This window comes from Streptopelia decaocto, assembly GCF_964273445.1.
Source record: "Streptopelia decaocto genome assembly, chromosome: 15".
In the NCBI taxonomy this organism is placed as follows: domain Eukaryota; kingdom Metazoa; phylum Chordata; class Aves; order Columbiformes; family Columbidae; genus Streptopelia; species Streptopelia decaocto.
The window spans coordinates 8,634,588-8,654,754 of record NC_138670.1 but is presented as its reverse complement, the minus strand read 5'-3'; the positions used below and the strand labels follow the sequence as shown (position 1 = coordinate 8,654,754).

The window sequence follows — 20,167 nt, the reverse complement described above, 5'->3', positions numbered from 1 at the left end:
CAAGATACAGAATAAAAGCTCTTTTTTGGCCTACTTTAAGTCAGTAGCTCCGCTTGCCTTTTTTTTCCCCTCCCAGTTCCAACAACCGTCTGGAAATAATTCAACAGAAGTTGCAATATTCAAAATAAAGCAAAAATAAGTTTTTCCTCATTTTCACGTGAAATTAATAATTTAAGAGCGATGGTTACTAATAAGGCCTGTTTTTTTTTTTTAACCTTTTTTTTCAAGCATACTTTATTTTGGGGCTGATATAGCTGCTTAATAATAATTTTTTGGTGAAAATCTTCACTGTGGCTGACAACCACACATTATGATGCTCTTATTTATTTAAACCAGGCACAAATTTAACTTCCCTCCCCCCCGATTTTTTTTAATTAATTGGGCAAAACGTAGAACGGATAACTAACCAATTTCCCTGTATTTGTTATAAGCACATTTAGACACGCAATATAGCTTACACTAAACTAAACCAAACTTACTCCTTTTGCAGAGGAATGAAGATTTCTCATAGCAGTTCTCAGCGTACCAGCTGTGTAAACCGTGGTGCCGAAGGGTAGGAAAACGGAAACACTGAAGCTGGGCACAAAGGACGTTTTCATTTTCAGACATAGCCGTACCAAAGATAGGGTCAGGGGGTAAAAATACTTCTGAAGAGCCTAGAAAAAGATGCATTGGTATAAGCAGCCTGCGGGTATGCAAAGCTTTAGCAAAGCCCCGTAACGTCACTCATTTCATGCACACCAACTCTGCTACGTGGCTACTGTCCTCCAGCTTTAGCTTCCATTAGCAACATCCCTCCAGGGGAAGGCGAACGCAAGAGGTGACTCACAGAGAGAAGAGGCTGCTGTTTGCAGAGTACTGGGTAATTTTGCCATTCTGTACCAGGAGGAGTGATGATGTTCTGATATCTCTACAAGTGCCGCTTTCCACAGTCCCAAGAGGTTTACCTGACAGCAATCACGCGCCCCTTCAAACAGCGCTGAGCTTGGTCACGCTCGCTAATAGCAGAGCAAGAACCCACAGCGATCTTGTACTTGGTACCCCGAGCACCTACCAGTGCTTCCAAAGATGTATGTACACACAAAGACGTGCACACACCTATGTGCATGCGCCTATCCTGCGCAGCAGCCCATTTTATACGAAGCCTGCTTTCCAAATCTGTGTGCCTAAACATCAGTTTTTAACATCTCTTGCAGTTAGCATATTAGTCTTCTCACATACTGTTAGGTATGATTTTTGTTTCCTTAATTTTTTAAAATGCAACTAAGTTCTGCTATCATTTTTTTGAGGGCTTACATTCCACATCTCCAATAATGAATTAAAATTTCCGAGCTGTAAGACCCTAAATCACTTTTCAAACAGATACTAGGAATTCAAAGTCTGCCTCACTACAAGTCAACGAAGCTTAAGTAAAGATTTCAGAAGCTACTGAATGCTACCCTGTACTACTATGTACTTTATTTCATATAGGTATCCCTTTATTATATAGAAAGCTTGCATATATGGTATTGAGAAGGCTTAAATTTATATCATGCATCAAATCATATACGACTTAGGATGAAGAGAGGCATCATGTTTTTTCTATCATTAACACCACCCTGGCTGTAAACCGTCTGTCAGCAGATGGCAGCACAGTCAACCTTCCAAAGAGCAAATAAAGGTCCTTTTAAGGAGAATGAATGTTTTTTGGGTTTTGTATGTTGTTGGTGTTTGGGGTTTGTTTGTTTTTCCTTGGGCTTCACAGGGGAAACCTATCTATATAAACACTTTTGTCCAGCCCAGAAATCCCTAATAGCAGAAAAAGTTGGACTTTCCTCCCTCCCTTTCCCCTGCTGTCCAAAAACATCTTTATGTACTATAAGAACTAAGGAAAATGTTCCTGCCTCCACAAAAAGAAGCAGTTTGCTATGAATATTCAGTCAACTGTGCTCACTTAAATGACAAAAGAAAACAATATTTTTGTGCATGGTAGTACAGTAAGCAAGTACCGTCAGTAGAAAGCTCCGCTGGGTTCTACTACTTGCTCATGTGTCAAAGACCCAACCATTTAACAAAACTCTGTTCATAATTATATATTTTTACCTAATGGAAAGTTTTTCTTCCAGATTTTCCATTACTGAAAATGGTATATAAGAAAACAATTCAGTTTTAAATGCTACGCTGGAATTTACAGGATTGATGCTTAAAAAAAGCCCTTTGTTTTAATTTTCCATTACCTAAACCAGTACAGCATTAAGACATTCAATTCTACACATAAGAGTCCATATAACAACTTCAAGATTAACTAATCCCTCAGCTGAATTACTTAAATAAAAGGTAGAGACCATAACTTTGCATTTTCAGCAGAGGAAGCTGCTTGTTTTGCAATTGAAATAGTTCAGCCAGGGATGCTGATCAGATTAATGTTCAGTTTTTCATGTAAACTGTGATTTATTTCTGTGATTAAGTATGTTTTACCTTGGTTTAAGTAAACTAACTGAAGTACTTTAGAATGAAAAAATCTAGGTAGTTCTGCAAAATTAAAGACTTCTTTTTTAACTATATAAAAACCTACCAATTATTAAAAAGCTAAAACCCCCAAATATCCTACACTAGTCTGTGCAAATACTAGAATCAGGAATCAGCGGTTCACCTAGGCATTCACCAAAAAGAATGAGAAACTGGAGTCATTTCCCCTTCCTCGGCTTAATCAAGAAGAAAGCCCAAATAAATTGAAAAACCTGTTCTTTCCACAAAACATCAACGTGAAATACTGTGAAATTCTTACACTTGAAAATAAGGCATGTGTATCGAGTATTAAACTCTTCTGCTTCGGTACTGTAAAGCAAAGCAGCTCCCCTACACTATTTCAACACTATCACTGAAAGAAGTTATGTTGTTCTTGCAAATAATATTCAAGTTTTAAGACAGTTTCCATGGGCCATTTAACTATGCAATAATTGGAGCAGCCTACCTTTATAAGCTACTTCCCAGTGCCCTTCTAGAGAGTGATTCCGATTGGTGATCACGTACTGATATCCAACCCAGAACCTACCAAAAAAATTCAGTTACATTCTAAACATACAAGCCAAAAACATACTAACAAATTAAATTACACAGAACCTTCCAATGTCTTTATAGCTAAAAACTAACTTTCAAAACATTCTGATGATTTTTTCCCTAACATTTCTGCCCATACGTTGGCAACGTACAGACACTTCAGTTTAGGAACAGAGGAAACACTTGACAGTTTCCTGTTTACAAATGATAACTCATTGTGTCTTTATTTCTACTCATAATAAGCACCTTATTGTGTTGTTATGGCAGCACTTCAGCATCTCAAACCCAAAAACCACACAAAACAATCCAGAAGTCAAATCTTTCATAAACACACACAACTTATGTTCTGGATCAAACCACCCAGCTCTGCAGAGACAGAGAGACACCATTAGTGAAGCACTGCTGCTGGTCTGCCATGGCAGCCCACGAGACTGACAAAAAACTTGCAGGCAAAAAAAAAAGGGATTATGTTTGTTGTGAACTAACAGAATGAAATATATAAAGCCACCAGAACATAGTTCTTACAACTCAAAAGCGTTCTTACTTCATTCTTATCTCAAACTTGCAGTCTTTATTGTGGCTATCGGTACTTAGTGGAAAAAAAATTCTATTGAAAAATTTCAAGATATATTATTTCTATACAAGGTAATGCAGTGGTAAGTCATTGCAAAATCCATCTTCCCTGCTGCAATTCGAGAATACTAGTACGTTGCTGAGACAGCCTGAATATAAAAAGACTCTGCTGATATGCAGCCTATCTCTTAATGTTAATTAAAACATAAAATATAGATAGCCATGGCCAGTCAAACAGCATGCTCGTACTGCGTAATTAACCTGAAGTCAATTTTACCATTACATCTTCTAAGCAAATGGAACTAACAGTATTTGTCTCACAGAGAAACCCTTCTCATGTAACACGAGATCTCTGTCCTTCCTGCTCACCTGCGCTGGTCCTTCCTCACAAATGTTTTTTCTTCCAAGTCCCACTCCTGTGCCAGGATGAACCTCAGCTCCTGGTCCGCAGTGAAGGTGGCGAGGGACCCGTTCACCCGCTGACATGTCTGCACGGCGTCCCAGTAGTTCTCCCCGTTCAGATACACTCGGTAACAGCTGGCTGTGCCCTCATAGTGGTGCCATCCTGTTGGGCACTTTCCTAGGAAACATGAAGAATAGAAGGGAAACCATTCCCCCCAAATTAGGATCTTCAAGATGATGCATCCTCACCAGTTTATGACAAGGCAATGCATAATCACTTGGACATGCACACACAACATATTGTATATACTTCAGCTCACCAGCAGGAGGTGCATGCATTACAGATCACAGAAGATTTACTTGATGACAGCTTTTGATAAAGGAAATTTTTAAAAGATTTTTTAAAAAATATGCAACTGCTAGTAATGTTTCATTGTACTATGACAGCCCTTAAAGTCTTTAATTCAGACTGATGATCTACTGTGGAAGATACTGCCCTGCACATCTTTACAAATCCAATCAGTTCGATCAATCCAAGTCACAACAAGCAGCAAGAAGCATGCAGGAAAAACCAGAGGTGGCCAATTTAATGATTCTTTCTTTCCATTAGGTGGTTAGCAATATGCCCAACTTCCTGTGAAGTTTTCAGCCTACTTTTACATACAGTCTCAGCAGTATTCACCTAATCCTGCTCCCATGGTCAGTCACTAAAGACATGGGGGTTCTGGGGCAATTGTTGTTTGCTTTGGAAAGCAAAGTGGATCTTTAGGAAATAAGAAGGTGATGCTGTGAACTCCTCTCTCTGCTAGACTATCACCCCTGCTAAAGGCTGAAACCATCACTTAAACCATAGGCCTAGTTTTCTGTAATTGCAATGAGTTATAACAGAAAATTGCAACTCTGGTTTCAGAAGAGTAGGATTACTACGGGCATAGAGTTATTCTTAATATATTGGCCTCCTATATAAACTATGCAATATAAAAGGACATATATAAATCTACAAAAACCTTGAAATGCATGGCACACGAATAAAAACTGGTCAAAAAGCCATGCAGGAGAAAAATATATTAATTTCTCCTTAAAAGAAAAATTAGTCTAAATTGCTAAATTAATTATCACAAAGATGGCCCAGATTTCCCAGTCTGCAACTTACTGCTAAAGCGGACAGGCTGTGCCACATTGACAGTGTGAAAGCGGGTTGTCTCCCCTCCTCTCCCCCGATAGTGCCTGGAGTCCACATTCTCCTTCCCATGGTAAGTGCGCTGGTCCCCTGTCAAGCCTGGGGACCAGAAGGAATAGTCAGTACTGGCAAAAGTTGCAAGCCAAGGCAGATTTCATTTTATTAACCTTTCTCTGTGTTTTCATTTAAGACCTATATGATAAGTAACAGTCAGGTAAACAAAGATGGTATATCCCTGCAATAACCGCTTGGTCATTTTACACAGTACATAACAGAAATACTTAAAATTGAAAAGAACCAACAAGCCATTACACAAGTCTTGCAGAGCAAGCTAAATATTCTGGCAGATCCCCAACAGCCTGCAGTTGTACACAGAACTCAACATTCATCATTTCAGTTGCTGCAGCAAATGCATCATCCCCAGTGCATTTTATCTGCTCCTGTTTACAGAACTACCCACTCTCCTGCTGCTTCATTTCTCGGTTGTGTTCTCAAGGATATAAGACAACTTCTCCAATATATTTTCCAACACATTCTCCAAGATCTAGGACAAAATTAAAACCAGGAAAGGAAACCTATCTTCAGCCAGAACAACAAGGTTTTTCATTCACTCTCAACCTTCTAAAGGAAACATTAGTTCATTATTTTTGAAACAAAAAACAAACATCCCTTCATCTCAGTGTCAGGGCTTCTAATGGGTGTACGTGACAACTGGATTCAATAACTTAGGAAGAACATTTTATCCCAGAGAAGGAGCTGGGGGGCTCCACATGACTACAGGAGTCCAGGAGGAACACACAGCTCAGGAGATGCTGCAGGATGGGCCACAGCCAGAAACACCAGCAGGATCAGAAGTAGGAGGGCTGGCATGGTGATGGGGAGAAACCTTAGAGAAAGACAGAGATGAGCACTGAGAAAGATTCATCTGGAAACAAGGGATTACCTTAGAGAAAAAATGAACCCAGGAAGGTAAGCATTAGAAATAGCTACTAGTATGTTATTTAATACTACTAGTATGTTATTTAATACTACTAGTATGTTACTAAAGGTAATGGAGTTTAACCAACACAAAGAGCTATGTAGACATTCATCTCTATATTAAAAAAAATCAGCTTATTTTCCTTTAAAGCTGATTAGCTCTGTTCAGGCCAGCTAAACCAAATAAACAGTCCCAAATACAGAGGAGCTACACAGTTATCTTTTTAACTATATCTGTTTGAAATGTGTTCAAAACTATGCCAATAAAACTTCCTCCTTTCAGACCATCTTTAAAATGCAAGAAGTCCTCAGCAATTTCATGATAATTTAAACCCAGAGCTGGAGACTATTTGGTGTACTACCCGGTGGGAAAGGCACACCATCAAAAAATGCATTCCTTGGAACAACGTGTTAGCACTGAGGAGCAAAAGAAAAATATCGGTAACTGGAGCCCAGGAACAGCAGAACAGCTTTGCATTTATCTGCCTCTAGCAGACTGAGTTTGCCCTGGGCTAATGGGATAAGCAAGGGATATTTAATTATCACATTATCCCAGGAATTACATGTCTATAGAGATTGCCCATTAAGAAATGGCTGTGCATAATACACTCACATGACATTACAGGAATAAAGCAGTGATTCTGCTGTTCAATAGTAGAATACACTATTTATCACAGGCAAGAAGTTACTGCCAAGAAATTCAGTTAGTGTGCATTTCAAAGGACACGGAATGGTAAAATAATTTGACAGTGAAGATCAGTGATTATTTTTTATTACTTTAAAGGCTAATCTATTTTTAGCTTTAGAATTCGACTGTTCTTAATCCTAATGGTTCAGTAGCAGTATTTACACTACGATTTCCAGAGTCATACTGAGACACTAAAAAAGCCAATCTTTAATTATAGTAAGGCTTTAAAAATAATGCTAACTAATGTTGAACACTTTATCATAGATGAACCGAGTTCAGCATGGGAAGCTCTATTTTCCCATGGCGTTAAATGGTAACAACTAAACCCAAAGAACCAGTAAGAACCAAACGCATGAAGAATTAGTTCCCTTTCCGAAGTGAGAGCAGATGCAACACCATATGGCTGACCTTCCTCAGCTAAACACAACGCCCACGAGGACTTAACAATTTACCTCCCCCGGGAATAAAACAGAAGTTCACAGGTTTTAACATGCGAGGTTAAGAAAGGGTTACTTGGGCTAACATCTTAAACTGCCAGAAGCCGGCCAGCCGTCCCTTCCCCAGCAGCAGCCCCTGGACCCGGCCGGGCTGCAGAGGCAGAGAGCGGCCACACCAATCACCTCTCCTTCAACCCCAACGCTGTCGGCTGCTTAATAAATTGGAGCTCTTCAAATATCAAATTGTTTCTGTGTGACCTGAATTTTCAGTCTCCAAGAAAAGCAACAATGACAAGTGTTTCGCGAGCAGTAAGGAAAGCGACACTAACGAGCCTCTAAGTCCCTTCACTGCCATGAAAAACCACTGCAGATTCTGGTGGCAAAGGTGTAATTAGACTGGTTTGCTATTGTACTGTTCCTATACTCTGCAGAAGAATTCCCTAAGTACTTTGCTGTTCCTGCTTTCTTTATAAAAATATTTTTATCTTTATAAATAAATTGTCACAGACTAGGCTTCAGGATAATAACCTAAGCCAGAAATTCACAACCTAACCACATTTGAGTGTTTCAAAATGAAAACGCCATAATTCTGATGGCATACATGCTTAATATTCTGAAAGTGATCAAAACCGAAGCAGTGCAAATGGAACGCGAGCTGAGACCACACAGAAGTGAGGGCTGGTACCAGGGGAGGCACGAAGGGGCTGGAATATACCCACGTGGAGCAGCGTTGCATGGGGAACTAACACAGCCCCGAATGCAAAACCACGTTCGGAGGAGCTGGAAGAGAAACTGATGTGCCACATACAACAAGGTCTGCTCGGCACCAAAAAAAGGGATTCGGGGAGCTGACCTGGTTTCCAGAGTTACTGTGTCACAGCTGACAGGTCACTCAAGCCAAACCCTTCACAAGGCTGCATGTACTACGTCAAATTATGTCAAGGTTAAACTGCTTGTGAAGCAACCAGGTCTTGTCATATCTTACTTGTTCCAATATTTTAGTTGCTCCTGTTTGAAGACAGATTCTCAAAATTTACACAAAAAGCTGCCTTGTCCCCTAAGCGTCACATTTTCTGTGCAGCATATCGAACTTGGAAAGCTCTTAATGCCATTGCAATTTGAGAAGTGAGAGAATTTCAGGATTAAATCCAGTTTTGTGCCTAAAGATTTAGAAATCCAGTTCAGAAGTCCCCAGAGAGAAGCAATTCTTCTGAGATCAAGCGGCTCCACGCTTCATGTTATCAATTGTATTACGCTAGGAAATAGATGCCAAGCAAGAACAGCATCCTGCTGGGCTGAGCACTATTCAAAGCCATAGATTGACAGTAAAGAGCTTATAATTTAAACACCACAGAGCAGGGTAAAAAGGATGCACCATACAGGAGTTCAGCAAGCACTCAGAAAAGGTGTGGAAATGATCAGAGGTTTCCAGCATTATTAACCTAGCTTTAGAAAAGGAGATGTACTAAAGTGCACAAATGTCAACCAAACACAAGATCCTTGGCAAAACAAAACACGAAGCTGTTTATGGCCCCTGCAAACCAGTGTCCTGCAGCTGCTGCGTTATCAGTCACTGGCCATACCTTCAGCTGGATCCAGAAAAGACACTGAGCAGACCCAAAAATAACACAGTGTGCATGTGCTGGGGCAAGCGGCCTCCAAGTCTGCACATTTCTTCCTGATACCATATGTGGGGAAGTTCTTAATAATATTATAATGTATAAGCATACAAGATTACATTGCTCCAGATCAGCATTTACAGTTCCTAGCAAGACTGCTTCTGAACCAAATCAGGCTCCCAAGCTGATCTGATATTCTGGTAGAAGCAAAGCTGGAAATCCAATGAGCAACAAAAGGCAAACGGCAGGGCCCTTCCTTCTCATGGGTATAAATACAGAACATCTACAGAAGTGGAAAAGTTACGTTACTACTTTGATTACTTGTATAGAAATGTGAGAGGAAGTGAGTAGAAATAATAAATTCCGATTTGTAAAAGTCCCTGTTTAAGATATTAATGCCTGTTTCTACCATTTCACAGAATACACCACTTTAAGAGAAACTATTTTCAGGATCAATAACTGTCGATATGGAACAGTTCACAAACTTCAAGTCTCCACTGCTTAAGTAGAAGAGAGTTGCAGGCACATGCTACATAAACCCTCCCCGCAATTTCTGGCACGCTCACAAGAACAAGCAGCCGACAGCTTTACTCTACCAGAGAGATGAACCGAGGGTAATCACTGCTGCAGATTCCACTAACATTTGCGTGCCTCGTGGGAAGGGCAGGGCGAATAGCACTTTACACATCGCAAGGTTGGGACTGAAAGGAATTCTGTGTTTTAAAGGAAAATGGTCATTCTGAAAAGAGACAGTAAGAATAAAAAGAGCTATGACGACTGTCTTCAGAGAAATATATGGTCTAGCAAAAATAGGCATTTCATACACTTGCTCAGATTGTCAATGAATTAATGTCTTACCTAATTGTGCTCTGAAAAAAAATGCCAGAAGAAATTATGCTAACAAAAAAGTTGTAGGGTTTGGAGTGTTTCTTGTACTTAAGACAGCATATGGTTAAGAAACTAATTTATTAATGATCCTGTTATTTTAATAGGAACTTTGTTACTAACATGAATGAAATCAGGCCTAAAAAATGGTGAACTAAACAGACAGTGCCAAGTAACTTACAACAGCTTTGCATTAAACCTTCGGAAATACCAACATGACTAAGGAGTCACTGAAACACCTTCCTCACCACCACAAAACCCCAGTTCACCGCCACTGACCTTTTCGGAGTTGCTCACACTGGAGTGTGACATTAGTAGAGCAAATGCTGGAAAGTAACAAGCTTCCCAACCAAATTCAGAGCCCTTTCTTGCAAGCTTTCTTTTCATGCTTCAGAGAGATTTCATACCTTATAATTTAAAGACATTTTAATTCTCCAAGTTTCACAAGTCCAGGTGACTTCACTAACTAGTTCTTTTAGTGTTCAGTCTGCTTTTATTGAAATTAAGAACATTAATTAAAAAGTATTTAAATTTAGCTGACTCATCTCATGACTGCATCATTCACAGGTATTTTCTAAATTTAAAGCTGCATCATTCCTTGTTAATTCAATGGCCAAAAAAGAAAGTTATCACTCTTGAGTATGACTACATGCTATTATTAGTAGTAGCATTAGCTCCCCAATGAACATCTCAGAACTTAGTCTCTCCTATGACTGGTACACATGTATTGCTTTCCCCAACGTAAGAGAACTGTGCTCTTCCAAACTTATCCTCAGATTCGCTTTCATTCACACTATTCCTTTTATTCTCCAGCATATCATTCACATGCACACTAACCTGTCCTTATCCTTGACAGTTCTGAACAACACATGCCCTTCAACATCCATTTCAGGTCACAATACTATCCCACCAGTTTTTTGTCATAGATATAACAGAGTTTTTACATCCCACGCCCGTAGTTCTTGTTCCTCTGATTTGCTGGCTACACTCCTTGCATTGCTTTCTGGCTATTTTACTGAGCACAGCCTTTTCACCAATTACTTATCCAATTACTCTTTTCATCAAGTAGAGCACTTTCCTTCTCTATGCTGTCCATCATTTTTCCCTCTGGTATTCTTTCTGTATATATTTCTCCTCTTCCTGCACACAGACATGTTGCAATCAAGTCTCTCCTATCCAACTCCTTTTATTTCTCACAGTTCTTCTCATCACATTAGGCCAGACAGTCCAGTGAGACCTAGATCCCAAACACAAAAGCAGAAGCCTATCTAGTGAGAAATGTTACTTTCGTAAAACCCTCTTCCTAGCCATATATCAAATATTCTTTGTAACTCTAGTTCTTGAGTCAACATCATCTTCTTGTATCCTCCGTGCAACAACTTAAATTTCAAACTTATACAAGGTAAAAGTACTCTTTTCTGCTAACGTGCATGTTCCGATATTCCCACAACTGAAGCCTTCAGTGCTTTTTGAGTAAATCCCAACATTAACGTGACTCTGCTTTCCCCAAGCCATTGACTTCCATTAATGTTCAGCACTTCACTAGGTCCTTAGTTTTTCACATTTGGCCAAAGTAAGCTAAAAAGGAAGAAGAGTAACAGCACAACTATAAAAGCATCTTTCTTTAGGACATACACATTGTAAAGAATAACCTTAAACAGAGTATCAATGGCACAGCTTAATGTTCAATATCAGAATAAACTACCCACCATTTTTCCCCCCATGCTGCAAATCTCTATCACACAAACTAGCCAAAAGCTTTCTAAAAAGAGCACTGAACATTTTTAATTATTTGTGCATAACACACACTAGGGAGATGGCTCACTATAGCACAAGGTTTGAGTGTTAGATTTACTTCTCTAATTCCACTAGAAAATATGAATATTTAGAAGAGCTTGTTGCTGTAAAATACCTATAGTACTGTTTTGTAACGCTTCTCTAAAATAGCTCAAAACTCAGAATGATGACAGACTGAATGTTGTGATGGCAATGCCACCAAGTTCATGTCATTCTCTCCCAAGTAAATTAGGTAATTTAGTTCAAGCAGTTTTTGAATTTAATTTAGTTACACTGTGGAGATGAAAGTTTTCAATTATGCCACAGCTGAATTAATGATTTCAGATTGTTCTTAGCAAAAAAACAAACTACAGGTCCCTTCACTTTCATGACACACAGAAAAAGGGTTGCACTGGCCTGTTTGTCAGAATATATAGAAATGTTCAAAACTCTGAGTATATATTCATAATGAAAAAAAAATTTGTTTGCTTGTTTTTTAAAGACAGCTCAGTATCCAGTAGCTTTAGCAGAGAACCACTGCTGGTGACAAGGTCCTGACAGCATTTGAGTTTATGAAGAATAAATACACCAGCTGGTTTGGCAGAACAAAGTTCTCTACTTAAGCACAAGAAGCATTATCAGAAGAGGGAGCAATAAAACAAGCTCTCTACCTAGGTGAAGTCCAACAACATCACTCAGCACAGTTTGAGTGATACACTCATACCACCAAAACAGTAATTCTGAATTTAACCACAGGCCTATGTGTCATTTTTGTTTAACTGCAACATGACTGTCCTTGTAATGGAAGTCTCTTTTCAGACTACGAACTCTCCTCATCCCCAGGAAACCTACTCTGACTGTAACAATGGAAGGATAATTCAGACAAGTAAAAAAAGAGTCTGTAGCATTAGTTGCACAAAAGGAAGAGAAGCAAACTCAAAGTTTGTAAATAAAGCCTACAGTTTACCAAACAATCTCCACTTTCAAACAAAAACAAGCAAGCGATCTTAAACAGTCAAAATACTGTTGTAAAACAAGCTGACAGTGGAACGAGCCATCTTCTCCTCTTCCCTTACCTGGACAGTCAACTTCGTCACTCTCGTCCTCGCAGGTGGGCCACCCATCGCACTGCCAGTTGGAGGGGATGCACTGGATGGTACCGCTCCGGCACGCAAACTGCCCGGGGATGCAGCGGAGCTCTGCCAAAGAAGAAAATTGTGCTTGGTTTGAAGTGTTATTTATTTGTGCAAGTCTATACATATATTAATCATCTGTCATGTAACATATCACTGAAGCGTAATGGACAAAACCGCGGGATAACTCAACCTTGTTAAAAACTGCTTTGTTTCAAATCGCTTCCATGTTTTAAAGTGCGTGTTTGTGGTTTTAATAGACAGGAGGGCCGGCTGCCAGTGCTTGGGAAATAATCCTCTCTGACATCCACAGTAAAAACTTCCTGATAAAGATACCATGCGAGCAGCTATCACACAGCGTTACCCATCCACTTCTTGTGGGGCACTGAGGACTACTTGTTCACTTTACTCAGAAGCAAGGTTCAACAAAAATATGCTACGGTAATTAAGTGCTAGATTACGCAGCAAATTCAGAATCCTATTTCCATTCCAATCGCTATATATGCCAGGACCTGCTAGACTTGCGCAAATGTCCAGCCTGATTTAGAGCCATTTCACAGAACTATTTCCATATCCATGAACCTGTTTGTACTTTCTAGCTCAAGCTCTTTTGTAGAATTTTCCCATATGAACACATCCTTTACAAGAAATTGGCAATATCTGCAAACATGTAGTTCCTGCTTCTGTAAGAGTACTGCCTACTTGCCATCACACTGTCAAACCTAATTAGCATTATAAAAAGTACAACTTTTTAAAGCTTTTTTATATCAATTCCATCTATCAAATGTCAGAACCTAATAATTCAGCTTCATTTTGTGTCCCTCAAAACATCTTGCAGGCGAAAAAGAAAAATAAACCACCTGTCTACGTAAGTGAACGATTCTAAGCTTGTGTACAGATGGCAGGTCTGCAAGTCGCCACGAGCATCCACAGGCTCCCTTTCTCACCAGACCATCGCCATCCATCTCTCTCCTGGATGGCGGTTGTCCATTTTCCAACCAACATTTTCGAACAAGCTACAACAATCCCAGGTAAGCTACATTCAGAGAAAAACAAACAGAAAATTTTAAAAGTGTTTTAAAGTAAAACACGCTCATCCTTGATTTTGAAAGAATCAAGTAGGTAACTGTTTTGCAGGGAGAATTCTCTAAGAGAAGATTTAAAATACAGGGATACATTCTCTCTTCCACTGTCTACAACCTCAGAAAAGAGCTGTAATTGCAGTTGTTACCTCTGGAAACACATGTCTAAACTAAATGTAGACAGAGGTCACATTTAAGTGTTCAGTCAACATGACCAGGCATAATATAATAAAACCAGTCATCATGCACTCTCAATAAAAGCTGTACCTGTACACATGGTAATTGGCGCAGGATATTGATAATAGGCTTCTAATTCAATGTTAAGCTAAAATCCAGTTCTAGTACCGGTTTCTTTTCAAAAAACAGACCTGCTCTTCTAGAAAAAGAAAAGCAGGCACATCCTCTTAGCAACCGCCTACTCGGAGCAAACGCTCAGGTCAGGAAATGGCCAAGAACTCAGCCAGACCTGCCAGACAACCGCCAACAACAGCCCCTGCAGCCCGAGGAGAGCGGGCTCACCCATTTTTAGAGCTTTACGCAGTCCAAACTGCTAACACTGAAAGAGCACAAGCAAAACGTGTAATCAAATTTAACAACAACAAAAAAAAACCACAACAAACCAAAAAAAAACTCCACACAACTCCAGGTGAAATTTAAACTATGCAAATTTCAAGTTCACAGAAAAGCATCGACTCTTCAGTAAATCATTGCAGCGTCTTTCACCACTTTTGCACAATGTCAGAACACAGTGGAAGCTTTCTTAGAAAGCTCTACTATCATAGTTTTAAGTACCAAAAATCTATACTGGAGCCTGTGGTAGGTATTTTAACATATGGAAGACTGTTGTCAACCCACCTTCGGTTTTCCATTGCATTCAACTGCAGTAACGGCAAAAGTTAATTCAAAATGCAATGCTTTAAGTAGACCCTTAATTTTTTAATTGCTTGCTTTTAATGGAAGTCACGCACACAACCAGCGAAGAAATCTATTCAGCAGCCTGCTGGTTTCACAGGCACCAGGAAAGCACCACACACCAACGTGCACATGGGAAAAACAGGAAGAAATACTTTTGTCCTTCTACAATTTCATACGTGCAACTACTATTTTATGTACAATTACATATGACTGGTTCAGATAAAGGGATGACTCCATCCCAATATTATGGGCACTTAAAAAATGCCAGTTACATGCCATAATGTCATCACTTCCTGCACTGCAGACACTCCTCGCTGAAGAATGTGGATACAGGGAAGAGTACAAAACATTTCTATGAAACACCACTCAAAACAGCTGAACAGTTGTTCCCAATGGAAACCATGCTATGTCAGATGCACTGATTATTTCTAACCAAGGAACACAAACTTCTATGCAATTATATTGCGGAGGGGGAAAAAAGTGGCACTAAAAGAAATACTGTAAAATGAAAATCTCCACGTTCTGCAAACACTGCCAATAACACCTCCTGAGCCATCCTAACCCAGGGCCCATACCCCCGTGTGTTATTGAACTACCTAAATCATCATGCAGTTCCTGGGAGAGTTTCATCTCAACTGTCCCACTATTGTGGTTTAGCCAGGCTCAGGAGTCCCAGAGCAGAGCACATCAACATACAAAGACTGATGGAAGCCTGTAAAGAACCTCCAAGATACCCAGCCAAGGAATAGAGAAATTTGGGATAGGTGAGGCTGCACAGGATAGGTGCTCGTCTCCACAATCCTGTCAAGCATTATTTCAGTCGCCTATTTTTAAGTCAAAACAGCAGAAAAATGAAAACATTTCAAGCCCGTCTCCTTGCGGCAGAAAAGGCAAGTCAGGCTGCCAGCAGCACAATGGGATTCACAAAGATACATGAGCAGCAGCAACCAACAGGACAACACAACGTAACCAGCCATCCTTCCTGAGATGCGAGTAATCACTTAACACGCAGTCAGACTTTGTACTTTTCAGGAGTGTGGTAAACAAAAGCTGCTTCTTGACTCATATAATATCACCAGTTCTTCAAAAGAATAGCAAAGTTTAAAAAATACCAGTCCCACTTCTGCCCCTGAAGTCAGATACCCCACACTGTTCATAGCTATTGATGGTAAGTCACAGCAAGGAAGGATGAAGAATTTTAAACTATCTTAAACTATCACCTCCTAGGAGCACTAAAAACATGTATTTTCCACCAGTGTTAAAGCAGAAACTTTCTCTGTTTTCCATATTGTTAAAAAATACATAATGGCACAAGTTCAGCCAAAGGAAGGAGCTGTTGGAGCAGAGGCACTGATACAACATCAGCTGACAGCATCAACAACTGCCCAGAAGTGAAAAAAATGGAAATACAACCACCTCCAGCATCCAGGTACAGTGTGATGAGTTACACTGTCAGTATTATGATTCACATATGAAATTCTAACATGAAAGGCTTTTTTTTTCTTTGAACAATCAAACATTTGCTATGCTACAGTGTAAAACTTGGTAGACTGAAATCTCATTTTAGAGCAATTAAATTCATCTGGCATTTGCTGGGAAGAAGAGAGGCACGTTAAACACTGGAAACAGCAGCAACTGTAGGTTTTGAACTATACATAAAATAAGCTTATAAAACATCACAAAGTTCAAGCAGTGTGAGGATGTGAAAACACCCCAAGCAGCAAGGTGCCATTACAGTCTCTCTGCTTTGTTGTCTCAAAGCCTTTCTACAACATTAACCCTCAGTCTCGCCAACCGCCGCATCCTCCTGGCCGTGCTTACAACCAAGTACAGAAAAGCTACAGAGCTTGCCAAAGACTACAGATCAGCTGAGCCTCCGAGCAGAAGTTGGCTGTCCTGCCTGTGCTTCCACACTGTCCCAGCACCACTGCGTTTATCCCCAAAAATCCAAGCAACCTGCTGGTTCACCAGCACCGCCCTACCCAAACGAACATTTGTCTTTCAGAAGTACCAACAATTAACTACCATGTATTCTCACTTCACCTCTTCTCTCTAGCAACAGTTTATGAAGAGCTACACATTGACCAGAGGGAGTTTTATAGAACTTTATCTAAAAAGAGGAAAAGCAAAATGAAAATCACGTTCAGACCATGTATCAGTTCTACAAGCTTAATATATAACCAAGATAAAACCTGGTTAAGTGAAGGCCGAAAAATCCAATACCGATTTGTAAAGCATTAGGTGGACACAAAGTTTTTAAAACCTAAATTTCACCCTTATATTTTCAAGGCAATGAAGTTTACGATTACAGAAACCAGTGGAAAAAACCACCACCACTAGCAGTGTTTTGTACCACTAGCGGTACGAAAACCCTGATGTCTTGGCAATTCACAATTTACGAGGTACTGATGAGGAGCCAGAGTCCTAAACTAAAGCCTCCAAAACATAAACCTTAATTCAGGAGAGTGCTTTAATACAGAGATTAAACTCAGTGACTGCAATCACTGACTATGAAAGTTTGGGTTCCTTGAGTTGCAGTGACTTAACTTCTCTTTATCAAAGAGATTCACCAGCCAGTAAATTCTGATACACTAAGATATTCTTTTGGTAGCTAAGACTACAGATGCATGTGAGATTTTAACATTTACATAGATAGTATAGATTTGAATATATTTCAGTTTTCAATACAAAGAAATGCCACTTTTCATTTGCTACACTAATTGTTTTTTCTTGTCTGCTGAGCTTCATTTGTATGGAAATTGAAATTTGATTGAATGCACAAACTCGGCATTTGAGGTTATTGCAATTATAAGCTATTACTCTGAAATACATGTATTGGAAAAGATAAGGTCGAAGTACATGGTTTGGTTTTCTACGTAAGCTTTCAATGAACAATGGCACTTTTGTGTGTACCTCACGTGTACTTATTTTGGTCACATTTCTCAAGTTTCAATCTGGTAGACTCTCTAGCATAATTTTTATTTACAGAGTGAAGGAAAACAAAAGACAAGAATACTTCCTGCTTTCTCAGTGTAAGTCACTCATTGTCCCAAACCAGATGAACCAACCTGCAAGAGAATATTCTGTTCAGGTTTGAATAGGCAATTACAGCTATCAAAAGCTGATTAAGCATTAACAAAAACTCTAAAGTGCTTAGGCCAGTAACTCTTCTTATTCAGATTTGAACTTGCTCAACAGGTCTGTCTTATATTTTATAATACTAAACCTACATACTTAAGACAAGACCTGCACCTACATGTTGCACTACCATATTTTAACACATTTAAGAATAAGTTTACTTATTGCTCTTTTCTTAAATCACTGTTTCTATATAACTTGACACATGTTAAACCATACGAGCATGATCAGAGATCCTAGAATTTTCAGCAAGAAGTCTAACCCCTAAGTCCTTAACTCCCAGAGATTTTGCTTAACACCCAGTGCTCAACAAATGCCTGCAAACGCGCATCAGAAACATAATTAAAGGAACACCACACCCATCATCATCACAAAAACACATCCAGCTCCATATCTTCTATTTATGCTCAAGAGGAAGCATAACACAACCAATATTTCTCTAGACTGGGATTTAACTGATTAACAGAAATTTTAAAATATTCTTAATATTCTCAATATAAAAATAACATAATAGTTTTCTTAATTTAATCCTCAGTAGATATGTGAAAAAACCTGTCCTTAAGCTAGTCCTCTGCGGTTGAAAAGCATTTTTCACATCCTGGACGTCTCTCAAGTCCACAGGTGCAGTTCACCAGAGAAGGCGCCGTATCTTGCTCACGGCCCCTGAAAATCTGCAGCTCGTTCAGAGCGTGACAGTCCTGCCTGGCCCCTGCTCAACAGGGCTCTGTGACAGCATCTGCTTCAAACTGCACTTGAGGATGTTTGACACTGTCTTTGAACAGGTTTTCTTGTTTTTAGCTTGTCTTTGGGGCACCGCTGATCCCACACAAAGGCAAGCGCAGCCAGACCTAAACAGGATTTCCCCGCAGCTCCAGATCCCAGAGGCGCTTTCACTACTCATCCATCCCCCAGCAGGCTTCTTTATGCCACTTGGTGAACCTTATTTCCACCACATTTTTAAATTTATCCTTAAACTACTCACCACACCATCCAGTGTAGCAGAGGGAGAACATACAGTACTTTTAACAAAGCTGCAGTAGAAGAAAAAGAGACTATGATAACACCACCTTATTTCCAGAGAAGAAAACTATTAGCGACACTCACAAATCACCATCAGATAATGATCAATTCCATAGATTAAGTTTATTAAAGCTTCTCAATGAAATTCGTTCCATTTACTTTCTTCAAATTAAAGACCCATAGAATAACAAACGAAAAACCTACAGAAGAATTAAAAAGCCACAGAAGAACAGAACATTCCACTTTCATGTTCAGTCCTCCAGAAGATAAAATGCTCAGCCATGCACCTGCGTTCCTCAAATCACGCCTAAGCACGACCCTTAGGTCAAGCAGGTTTGGTTCATCACAGCCCGAGTACATGGAGGAGGGTATGAAAACACAATGGCACAGAGCCCAGGAAAAAAAAAAAGGCTCCATGCCATGCACAGAGCCCACACCTGTTCGCAAATTTAATTCCAGCTCCTGAAAATTAGAGATTCTGAAGTTATAATCCCATTTACTAGGAACACATCACTTCCAAAAATAAGTAATACATGTTAGAGCCATTGGCATCTTCTGCATGACCTCAGCATGCAGTTTCATGAAGTAATTAAAACTGTGACAGCACTCCAGCTGAAAACTGTAAATCCTTAATGAATAACTCTAATAAACATTCTGTATTACTCAGTGTTCTGTCACAGTAATTTATGCTGGATGACCCCAACATCCATCAATAGATGTTTACAGCACAGTGAGGAATAGCAGCAGCCTCCTTCCCCTCACATCGATATTGTACCTACACCCTGCACGAGCTTGGAACTGACCCAGTTTCTCCTTGCTCACAAGTGTCATTCACTGCAATTCATTGTCTGCTCTTCGTCTGGAGGGCAGACTCAATGCCAGTAAGGATAAAAAAAAAAGCGAAGGCAGTGCAAGAGAGCCAGCATTCAGCTAGAGCAACAACATCAGAGCTGCCTGAATGGGAACCCTGGCTATTATCTCCTAAGACTTAGAAAATACAGACTGCATGCTCTATGAATGTGGACACTTATTCCTAAGACTTAAACAGAATCTTTCCCAGTTCCCCAGTACTGCTACAACCAAACACAAACCAAGCCTTGCTACTTGAACTAAGCCAAAAAAATAGTGTGAATTAGGTGACGCCGTCTTCCAGACTGAGAAACAGCTGTCCTCATTGTAGTGAGGATATCAGCTAAGCAACCGGCTTGCATTTTTTTTCCTCCTCGAGAAACTGCTATATTATGATAGTAAGTAAATAGGCAGAAGGGAAAAGCAAAATACAGCACTGGCACAAAGAGCACT

The 20,167-nt window shown here is 39.7% G+C and overlaps 1 protein-coding gene across 2 annotated transcripts in view; it reads right to left on the bottom strand.

Annotated features, from left to right (window-relative positions):
- DGCR2 (DiGeorge syndrome critical region gene 2) overlaps positions 1-20,167 on the bottom strand; it is a 40,341-nt gene that overhangs the window by 9,170 nt on the left and 11,004 nt on the right. For both annotated transcript variants that reach the window (XR_014185442.1, XM_082065898.1), the window contains exons 2-6: positions 12,654-12,776; positions 5,168-5,293; positions 3,982-4,192; positions 2,954-3,030; positions 480-656 (exon numbers count right to left, since the gene is read on the bottom strand). Coding sequence is in view for 1 of the 2 variants with exons in the window: in XM_082065898.1 (XP_081922024.1) it covers positions 480-656; positions 2,954-3,030; positions 3,982-4,192; positions 5,168-5,293; positions 12,654-12,776 (714 nt within the window). In the remaining variant the exon portion in view is untranslated. The remainder of the gene's footprint in view (positions 1-479; positions 657-2,953; positions 3,031-3,981; positions 4,193-5,167; positions 5,294-12,653; positions 12,777-20,167) is intronic.